At 35.5% G+C, this 15,418-nt stretch overlaps 1 protein-coding gene across 1 annotated transcript in view; it reads left to right on the top strand.

Annotated features, from left to right (window-relative positions):
• The first annotated feature begins 636 nt into the window (after positions 1 to 636).
• Sps1 (inactive selenide, water dikinase) overlaps positions 637 to 15,418 on the top strand; it is a 90,773-nt gene continuing 75,991 nt past the window's right edge. Inside the window, exon 1 of the mRNA XM_090389852.1 lies at positions 637 to 996. Within this exon, the coding sequence (XP_090245978.1) occupies positions 735 to 996 (262 nt within the window). The 5' untranslated portion in view covers positions 637 to 734. The remainder of the gene's footprint in view (positions 997 to 15,418) is intronic.

Genomic DNA, 15,418 nt, shown 5'->3' with positions numbered 1-15,418 from the left:
TACTTTTGTTTGACATCTGAGGCCTTCCATTAATTTCTGAACATAAAAAGTAACGTTTGTAAATCTGACAAATAATATCCTGACCAAAAAAAAAGCTATTACTGCTCTCTGCAAAATAACAATGTATTATCAATTACACTTTTAGCTGTAGTATTTTTATTTTATTTCAGCTAAGCATTTTTTAATGTAATTCTATATATTTATCCATATTTTCCGTCATTCATGACTATTTTTAAAAAGGTTGCTAGTTAATATCCAAAAATTGTATATATATGGATCATTTTTACAGATTAGCTGATGCACATTTAAAAACCATTTATGTGTATATCTTTATTTATTCCTTCACTTCCAAAGAAATAAGTTCAAATGAAGGTAATCATTGCACTCTATATCGAATATAGACCTTTTATTTCACAGAGAAACCGAAACTGTCAGTGCTGACAAGTTGTACTCGGTGCATTTCCTTACTTTTTATTGCATCATTCCGACTTTTCCTTGCAGGCGCTATTACCACTTCACGCCACTGCATACTACGACATTTTGAGTCATGTGACACTTGAAAGATTGGTTTCAGCCAATCACGTCTCTTACATTATCCGGGTCTTCAACTATATTCTTACAAAGGCTGGAAGCCATTTTGTTTAAAGGAGAGGTTGAAGGGCTGAGTGCTCCTTGGTTCCGATTCGGAAAGAGATCTTACGGAGTCTTTATCGGGGAGCTCTTTAATAGTAACGATGGAAGGATCTCAAGTTGCAGCTGCAGCTGTGCAGTTAGAAGTTGGATGCAATGCAACTTTAGCAATGAGAAGACAATTCGATCCCACTCAGCATGAATTAGACGCTAGTTTCAGGCTGACTAAATATGCCGACCTAAAAGGATGAGGGTGTAAAGTCCCCCAGGAAGTTTTGCTCAAACTCCTGGAGGGACTAACTCAGGACGGTAATGGTCAGGATCCTGAACAAGCTCATTTCATGCAAATGGCGATAACAAGAATAGGTAAGTTAAATTTTATTTGTATATATATTTATGTATTTTTAATTTTTAGGCTTAGCACGTGTGACACTGGCAATGGCGGCTGTAGTAGCAGCTAGCAAGTTTTGTGTGTTGCCGGCGTCGGTTTATATATATGTTATTAACTTGTTATATATTATATTTTTAGAACTGTTTTATAGGAGAATAACATGCAGAAGTTAACGAAAAGAAACTTTCATATTAATGGAAACTAGAGCGAGATGCAACATTTCAATATATTTTGTGTATTGGTTTGGCCACTTCAGACATAATATCCTGGCTCGAAAGAGGGCTGCAGTTTGGCGCCAGGCGTTTCCTTGTTCTTTGTGGAAATAAGAATGTTGACGTAGTGGTTTACATAAAAGAAAAGTGGGGGAGTTGGACAGTGTAGTCATTTGTAGGTTTAGCTGATGAAGGAAGCTTTAAATATGTGAATTTTTTTCATGTTTCAAGGGCCCAAAATGTGCATCGAGAGGCGGGGGGGGGGGTGAAAGTTCTTGCTATTCTATAATGGCGTCGTTCAGCGTTGTTGAATCTGCCCCTTTCATTTATTATTATTTTAACTTTCTTTGATATCTTTATTTGGAATGAAGCGAATAACTGTCAGTTCATTTTGTGTTATCAGTAATATAAACATTCTTATCACAGTAGAAAGCTAGCTGTTAATGCTTTGTAGCATTTTTAGGATTATATAATCCAGATGAGGAATGTTAGTGCAAAACGCCAATAAAAAAATTCAAGGTCATGCACGTGTTTTTTATTAATAACATAGTGAAAAAGTAAACCAGAAATGCGATTTCATTATGCCGAAAAGGTAATAATTGTGCCGATGAGCAAATTTTATTTGACAAAATGATGTGCCCTTCATTTAAATGGCGCAGAAAACAGTTCCTTGCACCTGGAACAAACAAAAATAAAGTTTTTTTTCTTGTGACCTGGTTTTGTGTGTTTACTGCGATTTGTTTATTATATACATGCACTGCAATGCAATGTTGATACTAGCTAAAACAGAAAATTAAAATGCAAGGAAGCAAGCTTATATCGCATCAGACTGGAGTAACACTTTTTTTTTTTTTCCCCTTTAATAATTTAATGACATTAATACTACTGTGAATGAACACTCACCCACATATGAAATGTAGAGCAGTCATGTTTTTGCATAACTCAAGGTTTTACGAACATCATAAAGGAATAATGAATTAAGAAGTAGAAAATGTGATATTTTATTTAAAAAAAATAAAACTGTTTCTGGTTATGGTAACAGATTTAGCATGGCCACAACAAGATGCAATCTTCATGTAAATTAAAACATTTATTTATTATTATTCAATTCATTGTTAATTGCTTATAGTGCAAGTGGTGTTTAGAGGTTAGCTGTCAACAATTACGACAAAATAGTATTTGTAACCAGGCTTAATTTTCAGAACGAAAATGAAAAAGGTACTGCTACATTAACAGTTTTTATTTATTATTATTTTTTTTTATTTATTGTACTATGCATTCCTGGCAACCCTGCATTATCCCTTAATTACTATCATGGGTGAATTTTCACCCATATGGAAATTTCATTTGTTTATAATTTTTTGGCAGCACTGCTTAACTGGCTCATATGTCAGCTATTCATCCAGTCATGCGCCTATTTTTGCTGATAAAGGTCTGTAACATTGAGATTTTATTAAATAAAAACTGGGGGAAAATTTACCCACGATAGTGTTAGTATATCTACTATATTGTCGTTGGAATTTTTACACGTAGTATTCTGATTTTTATTTGCATCTTTCTTCTAATTGCACTACGATGATAACATATTTACGATGGTCGAGTAATAAGTGAAGAGGAGTTATCAAAGTTAGTGACTGACTTCAAAAGTAGTTTGGAAGAAATTGCGTCTGTTGTTATTTGGTTTTAGGAGCATTAGCAACTAAGGCCATATTGCTTCGGGGATATGCGGTGGTCATTCCCTGACCTTTCCGCATCCTCCATATTTGGTGGTGACGGGCTCGAATCCTGGTCTAATCAAGAAGCATGTGTTACGCACTGCTGCTGCTGCTGCTGCTCCTGCCCACGGCTATGGAGGCACCTAAATTGCATCAGAAACTGAAGATTTGTGCAAAGTCAACAAAGTAGAGAATGATTTGCAAAAATGTGATGTAGATGTAGAGAAAATGACAGTTATTTCCACAGTGGAGAATAGCAACATTACTGATGTGGGAAAAAATCCTAGGAGCAGTGATGAGTATGTTCCTGAAGAAGTAAGTTCATCAGATGAAGATTCTGCTCAGACTGTGCTTGCACCTAAATGCAAGAAACTTGGAAACATTAGACCAAGGAAGCTGAGTGAAAAATGAAGGTTCTGGATTATGATATTCACGATCAGCATATTTTGGTTCCTCGCAAAAAGGTTCTCCTTGGTACGGGAAAAAATCAAAATAAAAATGGTCTAGTGAATTTCCTGCCAAACACAAAACACCAGCTAGAAATATCCACAACATTATTCCTGGTCTGATAGGTAAAGCAAAGAAAGTCAAAAGTGAATTAGAAGCATGGGAATTTTTCTTTGATAGAAAATGTTTACAAATATGTTAACTTTTACAAATCAAGATATCTCTTGGCAAAGATAACTGTTCCCTTCCGCTCTGTTGGATCAATGATCTTTCTTTTAGCGAACTCAAGTCCTACATAGGACTATTATTATCTATATAATATTGGTGTAAGTACACCATAGACAACCCTTAAGAAACTACAAAGTTGTTGTAGTAGGCATCATTTTCTTTGTTTCTCATTATGCTCTTCCTTCACGACGAGTTGCCATGAGATTACACTACCTCGAATAATTAAACGCTTCACTAATAGAGAAGACTATTGTTAACTGTGTTACTTATTCTCGGTGAGTACCACCACCCAGATGGCACAGTTTCAAGGCTATTGGCCTATCATCAGTGGATGGGCAGTTACTCTGATATTGCAGACATGACGACCCAGTTGTGAAGATAATCACACAGTATGAGAGATGCCAAAAGGTATATATGACAATATTTAAAAATAACTGTAGGTAGTGCAGTCTCATTTTTATATACTTATATAAAAAAAAAATGTGATAAATTTGCTATTCGGTGTACAAAATGTTCTAAATTTATATGTAACGAGCATGGGAGTGTGATCTGTGCAAGCTGCTCAAACTGATTTTTCACTTTTATAAATTAACCCTTTTGAGTAAAATTTATTTATTTATTTTTTTATTTTTTTCAGAAAGCCCTGTTTTTTAACCTAAAATTAAATTATGGGGGAAAAATCACCCATGATAGTATTAGTGTACTAAATAGAGGATGATAATACTTAAGGGTTAAAATGCTGTACCAGTGAACACTGTTTATATACAATTATCGTAGATTCCCTGATAGCAGGTAAATTTGTTCTCATTATAATCTCCATATCACAATGCAATACCATGAAGATATTTGACACTATAAAGTTCCAACATAATGTTGTGATGATCTCCAAGGATCCAATTGTCACTTATAGGTCCACCATGAAGATTCGAAATGAGCAGAAGTCCAATCCAGGAAGTAGAATTCTAAACATAGAAATTGTGGTCCAATGAAAAAGTCAACTTTTCCTCAAACCCGAACAGTCCTAACAGTAAAGGGGAATACCTCATGTATATTCCCTGGAACCACAATAACATCACAGGTCATCCATTGAGGAAGCACCCACAATGCAATCCAACAAGCTCGTGGTGGTGGTCTAACCTACCACTGGAGCCCCAATTTCTCATCCAGATGAACAAATAATCAAAAAAATAATAATAATAAAACGACACTGCTATCGTTGGGTGAAAAATAACCAGCCAGACATGGAAGCACAAGAGGAATGTTGTGCACTGTCTGGTTATGTCAATCACTACATTACCAATAAATGGAGAATAGATAGAATCCTAGATCTATAATATGTCATTTATATGACTATAAGAATACATAACATATGTATTACTGTTTTAATAAACTGAAATGCAGACATTGGGGAGTTCATGTACTGTCTAGAGCAGGGCTTTTAAACCTTTTTCACCTGTGACCCTTTTTTACAGTGGAAAATTTTTTTGTGATCCCTGGTATTATATATGGACCAAACCTCTTTCAGATGGACATAACCTAAAATTTACATTTTTTCATACAATTTCAATATATCAAACAAGGACAGGTGATTATTAGCAAGTGTACCACATTCCTTTCTTTATACACTTATCTCTACCTTGTACGTTGAGGTACATATTGTGGTATTAAACTAACTTTATTACACTCAAATTTATACAGTTTTACAAACATACAAAAGTGCAATTAAATATGCAGCAAACAACCATAAATGTAAAAGTCTTTTAATGAGATGGATGCTTGTTTATTTTGGCACAATAGATGAAATCTTGGCAAAATTTGTTAGTGCAGATCTCATAGCAACTTCAATGTTGTTAAGACTAGAATGGCATTTTGTCTTTATTAGAGCCAACGTTGAAAATGCTGACTCACATAAGTGGTGGCAAATGGTAGAACTGCTCTCATTGCCAGATCAGAGAGTATTGGATATTTGGCTTTAACCTGAAGCTAAAAAGTATTTAAAGATTTCTTTGAGAATTCAAGCTTAAGATTTCCATCACTAGGAAGCTCTGAAAATTCATCTTGAGCCTGCAATGAGAGATGTTTTACCTCTACCGTTTGTACAGTGAATGGTTTCTGAACCCAATCAAAATGGTCAGTTTTAAAATCTGGAAGAAAATATTTACAAAACTTATTTTCCAAGCATATCAAATGATTAAGTGTAATCTGCTTTATCAGTTTAAAACCGAAATTATTTTCCAGTAAACTCGTCCATGCATGGAAACATTTCAAATGAGTAATTTTCCATTTTATTCTTCCATGTGTTTATTTTTTTCATAAACTCTTGGACTTTATCTTTCAGAAGGAAAATATTAGTGTTCTCTCCCTGCAGAGACATTCAGTTTGTTGAGTTTCTCAAATATATCTGATAAATAAGATAATTTGCAAAGCCAGATGTTGTGAAAAAGTTTTGCAAAATCCAAGTAATTTTCAGACAAAAATAACACTACATTTTTTCCTTAGTCATCTCAAATTTTGTCCCCTTGACAACCATATGACTTCCATATGCAACAATATATTGTAATTGGATCTCTTATTCTTGCATAGATTTGCAAAAAGGTGGCTATTAAGTGCATGACATTTAATGTAGTTGAAAGTTGATAACTTTCACTGCATCTTGTAGTACAGTATTTAGATTGGTAGAAATATTCTTAGCCACAAGTGCCTCTTGGTGAACGACACTGTGAGTGAGAGTAATGTTTATTATTAGCAGATTTAATTCTGGTTACAAATCCGGCACAAAAATTCATCCACTTTCTGAAAAATATCTTCACCTGTTGTATGTCCATGTAATAGCTGACAGAATAGTAAGTCTTGTACATTGCCATCATAATGATATCTGACATATGTTAACAGTAAATGTCTGACTCATCCAGCTGAATAGCAAATTTGTAACTTTCTTTAATTTTTATAATAAGTTGCTGGAACTGGTCATTGCTAATTTCTGAAATTCTTTTACTGACTGTGTCATTTGACAAAGGAATTTTACATAATTTGTCTGCATATTTTTTTCCACGAATCATTTCTGTTATTTGTACTGCAATAGACAAAATAAGATCTTCACCAATCATATATGGTTTTTTAGCTTTTGCTATTAAATATTATGCTTCATAAGATGCAATAAAATATTTTTCTTGAACACTTAATTTTTTGAAAAATTATTATTTTTCTTGTTTTAAGAGTTTCAAAATGCTTACTGGAGTAGGCAGCATGTTTAGTTTCAACTGTCCGCAAAATTAAGAGATGTCTTAATTTTGCTGGCTTCAAACTTTTTCTGGCCAATTTTTTTTTTTTTTCTTTAATTTTGCTGGCCAAAGCTTCATTACAAATTAAACAGAACTAGTTGCCGTTCATCACGATTAGAGTTAAAAGTAAATCCATAATGCAGAAACGATGCATTATATGTCCTCTTTTTTTGTACTGCAAGTGTCCTTATTTGATTCTTGTGTCATTTTACTACTTCCTTATATTCCAGCATCCATCACACCTTTTCCGGTTTTGTCTTTTTTAACTAAATTTAACCATTTGTTCATAATGATAATTTTATTATATTTTAAATTTTCAGTGCTGTTAAAATTAAAATATTGTTGCACATTCAGAAAGGCGCCTCCGTAGCCAGGTGGGAAGGAGCAGCAGAGCATAGCACACGCTTCTTGATTAGACCGGGAGTCGAGCCCGTCACCACCAAATACGGAGGATGCAGAAAGGTCAGGGAATGACCACCGCATATTCCGGAGCAATATGGCCTTAGTTGCTAATGCTCCTAAAAACCAAATAACAAACAAACCTATAATTGTTGCCCTTTTCAAGAAAGGATGATTAGTAACTCCATTAGCCTTATCAAAATTTTTATTTTTCCTAATTTTCTGCAATCCCCTAAAATTTTTACTTGACCCTTAGTTAAAGAAGCTGTGGTCTAGAGCAGTGGTGCGCAAACTGTGGAGTGTGACCCCCCCAGAGGGGTTGCAGAAATTTTTAAATAAATTATTTTTTGTGTACATAAAAACTTGTTAAAATTACTTTTTCAATACTGTAGGTGTAGAGACCTTGCTATTTGAACTAAGCCCGAGATAAGAAAACCCTACTGCCCACTGCGTCAAAAATAACGCCTTAATTTGCTCACTGACTATGGACACAAAAAGCAGCTGACTAGTGTGACTTCTCAGTATGTATTAATATGTACTTCTCAAATCAAATACTAATCAAATGCTGAGAAGTACTACTCAATTAATGCCTTTAGCTCTTAATTCGTGTTTCCTACAGCACAAATTGTCTGTACTGTATTGCCAGAAGGCCAGAGATGCAAAATGTGGTAACAGTAAATATACAAAGCAAGTGTGTGGTGCTAGGGTTTTTGGTGCCTTTGAGATACTTTTATTAAATATTATTATAATAAAAATTTTGAATTTCGATACCCCCAGGCTACTGTATTCCGTCGGCCCTGGTTGCATTCAAGCTTTATTCTGCTTCGTAATTTGGTGTATTCTCCTTGCTGTAATAAAAATTATTTCAATTATGCATGGAGAAAAGTACAGCAACGATTTAAAAACCATCCCTCTGTCCAGAGACACAGTTTTGATGTGTATTACAGTTATCGGACAACATAAAATTCAGTTTATTAAATCGATTGAGAGAAAGTCCAATTTTTTGCTATACAGTTAGTTGAATTCACAGATATTTCAAACCTTGCTCAACTTATTGTATATGTTTGATACTGCTATGGGGGGGGGGATAATTTGGAGGATTTTCTATTTTGCAAAGCTTTGGAAGGAAGAACGATGGGCCAGAAGATTTTAAATATTTTCTTTCAAACAAATAATGTAACCTGGAACGATTGTATTGCAATTTGTACTGATGGCTGCATTAACAGGAGAAAATAAGGGTTTAAAAGGCAAAGTAAAGGAAATTGCCCCAAATATAGTTTTTAATCATTGCATTATACATAGGGAAGTATTAGTAGTGAAGGAAATGCAAACTGATTTTCCTTTAATATAACTGGACAGAACCCACCATCCCAGGTGCCTTTCTTATGTGTAATTTCAACAATTTCTCCACCACCTTACTCTCAGTTATTACCAGTTTTTTTTTTTTTTTTTTTTTTTGTAAAAAAAAAGGTGCCTGTACTCATTCTTTGCTATCAGGAAAAAATTGAAAATTAAAGGATATGAAAAGTACTCAAAAATCCCCCCCCCCCCCCGATATTGCTACTTTAGTAGTGTTTTTGGAATAAGAACAACAAGTTTAGTATATTAACACAGTTTTTTAAGCATAAATTTATTATTCAAGTATATAAAAAAATAAGTAAAATGTGAGTAAAATAAGTAAATAAATTGGTCAACTACTTGAGTGTCGGGCACTCAGGATGAAGGATCAGTAGTCACGAATGGTCGTTAGTGTAGTATCTCAAATAGAGAGCTTTATGGTAACTGAAAAAAGTTTCTAGTACCCCGGCTTGGCCTAAAACTGAGTAACTAAAACATTGTCTGTTTGAGTCTTTCCAGTTGTTATGAATGACAAGAGTGGGCAAGCGACTCAGACTTCTTCCTGGAGAAGCGATTTAAGTCTTGAGGGAGAAGCAACTGGCAGGTGAGGGCTGTGCAAGACCGCAGGCACCTCCCCACCACCGACGCATCAACACCGGCTTTCTGAGTACCTCCTTTCCGGGACAACTCCAGCTTTGAAAATTGTTAAAAAAAACTTCTCGTCGCAAAATTTATAAATGATCTTTATAGAATTATTAACTAACTATTTAGCAACTTTTTTTGTCACCAAAAGGAGAGGTACTTAGTACAAAAGTACGCTATCGAAGTGCAATAAAAAATTTTTTTTAATTTTAACACAAAGTAAATGATAGATTTCAATCGGAATAGTTTTCCCTTGATAAGCATCGAATAATGCATAGCTAATGTGATTTTTAAATCTTGAGCTCCCTTAGCAATGGAAATAGAGGGGGGGGGGGACAAAAATTACTCACATTTTCCTGTCTGGAGCCGCCATTTTTAATTTAAAAATTATATTTTAAACCTGCTCGTTGAGCTCTTTCTAACGGTGTATAATACATAGGTTGTTGACAACATTTTGTCTCTCTTCCCCCCCCCCCCCCCATTTTGCAGACAAATTTTTGTCAACAATCTATTATGACATTGTTGGCCCATGTGATGTACAAACCCATGCAAAATTTCAAGTCAATAGGTTGAGTGGTTCCAGAGATATAATGCTCTGACAGACAGACAACAGAGTGACATTATAAGGGTCCTTCATTAGCCTAAGTTCCCAAAAATAACAAGTAAAAATAAATAACATATGTAAAAATTTCAAAATAAAGTTTTTGTAGACTATTCCAAATTTTTATTAAGTTCTCATCAGACATCTGATGCCGACTTTTTTCTTTCTCTTTGTGTCTCTTGCTGAATGCCGTTTCTGAAGTAGCCACGAATCGTCATATTTTGCTGGATTGAAGCGGATCAGCAGTGGGCCTACAATGTGAAGAAACTGTTTTTGTCATCAACCAAGCTCTGATTGGGCTGGCGATCAGATTCATTTGTGAAAATCCTCGTTCACATTCACTCGATGAAATTGTTATCTTACTCGGTGTCCATCAAATGCTTCAATTCTTTCAAAACCATCTTTTCAATTAGGTATTAAATCATGAATTGTATCTCTTTCATTTAACTGTAACCTAATTGACAATTTTCTAACTTCATTTTCACTAAATGCTAACAGTTCATGTTTAGAAAGTTTTAATAGCTTCATTGTTCTCGTTTTCCTTCTCTCATCGGTATTGTCGCTAGTTCTTAAATTTTAATTTTTCTTTTCTTTTCCTTTTTTTTTTTTAACTGTCCAAAATGTCTGTCATTCGGATATTGATGTACTGTGACCATGTAAACAGAGATAGGGGAAATTTATGGAAAAATGTGGATAAAGCATTTCCGCAAGACAACAAATGATTATTTGTTGGGGTAAAAGAAACTTGCTCTCCTAATTCTTGAACGGGGCACTTACAGTTGATTCATAGCAGTGTCCAACCTACGGCCTGCCGGAAAGTGAACTAAAATAGCATTGTTAATTATCAAAAAAATTTTCTTATTAAATATTTTGTTCAGTAAATGTAATTGTGTATTGTACTTAATAAAATTTTTGAATATTTTAAATTTTACCTGCAACAAGATATGGAAAATGTAACACACTAAAGAAATCTAACTTTGAATTTTTTTGAATATGGCCCCTGTATGGGAAAAGTTTGGACACCACTGCAGTAGAAGGTGGACCAGAGCCCATTGGGAATACCTTTTGATCTGCTCACTGTTGACCAGCGTGACTTCTCCTTATGTGGGACAGGTTGGTCGGATAGGTTTTACCAGGTACCACTAAGTTGCAGAATTGTAATCCCTTTAGCTCTCTTAATTCACACAGCAGCACTAATTGCCTGAAGGCCAGAAATGCGAACAGTGCGTACCGAGTTAATTCTCTCCTAATCAGTTCTCTATATTAAAATTTTTTTTGCTCAATGGCAAGTATTTTAAATGTTACTTCCAGGGGGGATTCAAAATAATTCACTATAAAAGGACTTCGTTAAACAGATGACCGACAATAATTTAGAATTATAAAAATGGCTCTTCAGTTTTATATAGAAAATATCTTAACAATAGACAGTGAAAAATGCAAATTTAGCTAAATAATTTTAAGCTTATTTGAATAGTAGGTAAACATGTGAAAATAATTTATGGAATATTACAAATTTCGAAGTGCACTGCATCCAAATGTCACACGTCACTGTCAATAAAGGCGCTGGTATGTGGTACCATTGTGTACCATCCCAAAAAAAAAACACTGGTTTTTACAAAATCATTTAGCTCCCTGTCAGAGTTTGATAAGCTTCTGGCCTCTACTCCCTCATGTCTGATTGTAGATGCACAATACTCATTGTTGCTACCTTAGCAAAATCATCAACAATCGTACCATCGATATCTAATGGACCAATCTGATTCATCTCCTAGAGTTTACATAAGTAAAGAAGTCTTTGCTGTTTTCCTTAGCCAAAGATTTATTGTAATCTGCCTTTACTTGCCTATCCTCCTTTGTGACTTGATTGCAGACTAGCTTATAACTACTATAGACTTCTGTGACTACTGATAATTTATATGCATCCCATGCAATTTTCTTCTCTGCCACAAGTCTTATTAGTTCATCTGACATCCATTTAGGCCTAAACCCTGAATGGTATTTCTTAGTTGGTATGAAAAGCATAGTAGCTTCCAAGATTACTTTCTTGACTGCTTCTCATTTAGAATTTGCTGTTGTAACATCATTAGTTGGTCACTCTATAGAATTTAAAAACTTTCTGAGACCACTGTAGTTACCTTTACGGAAGCAAAAAAAACCCTTCCCTTTGAGTCTGAGTAAATCTGTACACTGTGATCACTGTCACATAATAGTTCGTTTATCTGCAGATACGTAATGCATGAATAATCACTGCTGATAATCAGATAAAGAGTATTACTTCCTCTGGTTGCCTCTTGAACATGCTGCTGTAGAAAACAATCATCCAATAAATCCACAAAAGTCTTGCTAGTGTGCAAGCGACCAACCCACAGGTTTCAGTCAATATATAGGAAGTTAAAATCTCCCATTATGAGACACTCTGATTTACTGGCCCAATATATTTCTCTGTACATTTCTTCATTGCACTCATCAGAATTATTAGGCCTCTAACACACTCCTACTCTCAATTTTGGTTTTCCAGTGTTTATATCACGCCAAACTGAGTGAACACTGCATTATCCACCCATGTCAACTGGATGTGCTTCCTTATATTTTATGTTTCTTAACTAACAGCATAACCCCTCCTCCTCCCTTGCTATCCTTTCTGTACACATTGTACTCCCCAAATTCCAATTCTGCATTCCTAATATCTGTATCTGATACCTAACAGTATCTGCCTTTCATGTCGTGACCAGCACTTCAAATTCATCAAATTTATGTACTGTTCTCCTTGAATTGGTGTACATGCAAGTATACATGAACCTGTTCTTACTCTTAGTTACCCTAACACAGCTCATGTATTTACTTGTTCATCATGACTTCCAGCAGTCCTTGAAATACCAGCACCCTGCTTTCCAGGCTTCTGTTCATTTCAATAGAAGCAGTGCAAGAATCACTTTTGGCTTTGCCTTGCATCTGCTGTTATTCTGTGAAGCCACCCCCTCAAGCTAGCAGTTTTCTGACCCACCTATCACTGACTTGATAGCATCCACAAATATTCTTGCACCCTGTCTATTTAAGTGTTTCCCATCCCTGTAGAAGCAGACTCTCCTGTTAACAAGCACAGACCATGCTAAAAAGAATTCTACCCTAAGAGCCATGCACAGTCTCTCCAGGGCCGAATTTATTGATAAGCTGTCATCATATATTCCCTCCTATTGTGTCTGGGCAGAATTGCAGATATTTCAAATTTGACCTTAACTCCTGACTTTTTTTCAACATTGACCTGTACTTGTTAAGTATATCTGCAGATCTCTTACTCTTAATGTCATTAGTGCCAGCCACCATGTACAACAGTATCACCCTTTGTACCCTTAAAAGATGTTATCTGTTCTACGTCATCAACTTTTGTCTTTTGCAGACATATCTTGGTCCTATTCCACTAATCGTTTTTGCACCATATATTTCCCGTCTCCCTGACAATAGAGTCAATTCTGACTTGAAGATTGCCACTGTGTTGCCTGATGCACAAGAGTGAGCTCTGGCATTGAGTTGGGGGGGGGGCATCTACATAGCCAGGTGGGAAGGAGCAGCAGTGCGTAGCACACGCTTCTTGATTACACTGGGGTTCGAGCCTGTCATCACCAAATACGGAGGATGTGGAAAGGTCAGGCAATGACCACCGCATATCCCAGAGCAGTATGGCCTTAGTTGCTAATGCTCCTAAAAACCAAATAACAAACAAACAAAGCATTGAGTTGGGCAGCTGAGAGTTTGATGCCCCCATTTTAATTCCTTCGAGGGCATCTAACCTATTCTTCCAGATTCTCATAGGCACCCATCAGAATGCTAAGTTTACAACTAATTGCTTGACACTCTGTACCTAGGATACACAAAGACATCCTTCTTGGCTAGGTCGTGTCCTGTTTTCTCTTCCAGAAAGGCTCGCAAAAATTTCACAAGTTGCAAATTTTTTTTAGGCTGTGATGCATTGGAGAATCGCCCCTTCGGTTCTCCCCTGAGCCACATCACTCCTCCCCCTGCTTTGCTGCTATAGTCTGGGGCATGATTTCCGTTTAAATACAATTTAATTAGCAATGAAAATTAATAAGGTTAATAAATTTAATTGATAATACTATGCTAAGCCAATGCAATGATATGTATTATGCTTTCTAGTTTTATGTTATACCTTACACTGTACTGTAATGATCACTAAGTTCAATTAGTATAAATCCTTAGCTAAATACAAAATATATATTCCCAAAAAGTGATTAAAGCCTTCATTCTACTTATTTATTGCAATTAAAACCCTACTATTCTTTTTGCACTACTGGTTATGTGCTATGATATTCGTCAAAACTCCGATACAATGGTGGTATGAGTAGCGAGTTGTAACTTACAAAATAACTAGCTAAATTTTTAAAAAAATAAGGTAATGAACGCTTTTAAGCATATTTAATCTATTTGTAAAACACAATTTAGTATGTTAATTAATCGAAAATACAGTAAATTTCCACAAACTTATCTGTTTGCAGGAGCTGAAGAAGTCTACGTCTTCATTCCCCCAGCCAGGGAGGCATCTCAGCCAAAAAGTAGTAGCAAGTTGGGATGCCTGGGGGTGCAATGTAAAGAGAAAGAAATGAATGTATGAATTGAGAGAAACTGATTGGATGAAAGCAGAAGGTAACAAGAATGAATGTGCTGGGTGCTGAATAAATGAGATTGGGTGTTAGCCCTAGAAGTAATGGTAGTTTGGTAAAATGGAATATTTGAGGGTTATGGGAATGACCGAGTGAGAATAGCTGCCTGTGTGAAAGAAAACACATTCACTGCATGTTGGAGTACACAATTAGTATAAATTTATATTTCTCATGTTTATCAGTGTTCTCCCCAGGACCTATCAAATGGGTGCACTGCCTGGTGAATTTAACCGACCACCTGGCTAAAATTTAAAATAGAATTTTATAATATTGCAAAGAATTACACTTCCCCACACGGCTGGCAAAATTTTTTGGGCAGAACACTGTTTCTGTTTACTAACTACAGCCTTATTGACACATAATATCAACATACCCTGCATACCTCCCTAATGAGTGAGATGTGCAGCCCCAGCTGCACATCTGAATAAAGATAGTAAGATGAGGTGCCTGGGGATAGTGTTGGAAGAAAGAAACGGAATGTGTGAAATACATGAGAGAAACTGAATAAATGAAAGGATGTCTGTGTGCAAGAATGTAGACAGAATGGTGGGAATAAATGCTTTTGAATATGAGGGATGGATACTCTGAGTGATAGAAATTGAGGTGAAAGGGAGAGATTGGTTTATGGTGAATGGGAATGACATTAAATGTGTAAACAATTCTGGACAGTGTGAAAGGACACACTTTATACTTTTATGTTTGTCTTTATTTTATATTTATACTAACAAGATTATATGTCATTAATTAGATTAAGTATTTGTCTATATAATTTCAATTTATCTTTACTTTAGTCTTAATGTCACACTACACCTCCATTGCATACCCTCCTCGTGTGTGAAAGGAAATGGATGCATGGGG

This window comes from Mastigoproctus giganteus, chromosome 2, assembly GCF_048544385.1.
Source record: "Mastigoproctus giganteus isolate SK-2022 chromosome 2, ASM4854438v1, whole genome shotgun sequence".
NCBI classification, from domain to species: Eukaryota; Metazoa; Arthropoda; class Arachnida; order Uropygi; family Thelyphonidae; genus Mastigoproctus; species Mastigoproctus giganteus.
Note: the sequence above shows the minus strand (reverse complement) of the source record. Positions and strands in the feature narration are given on the sequence as shown.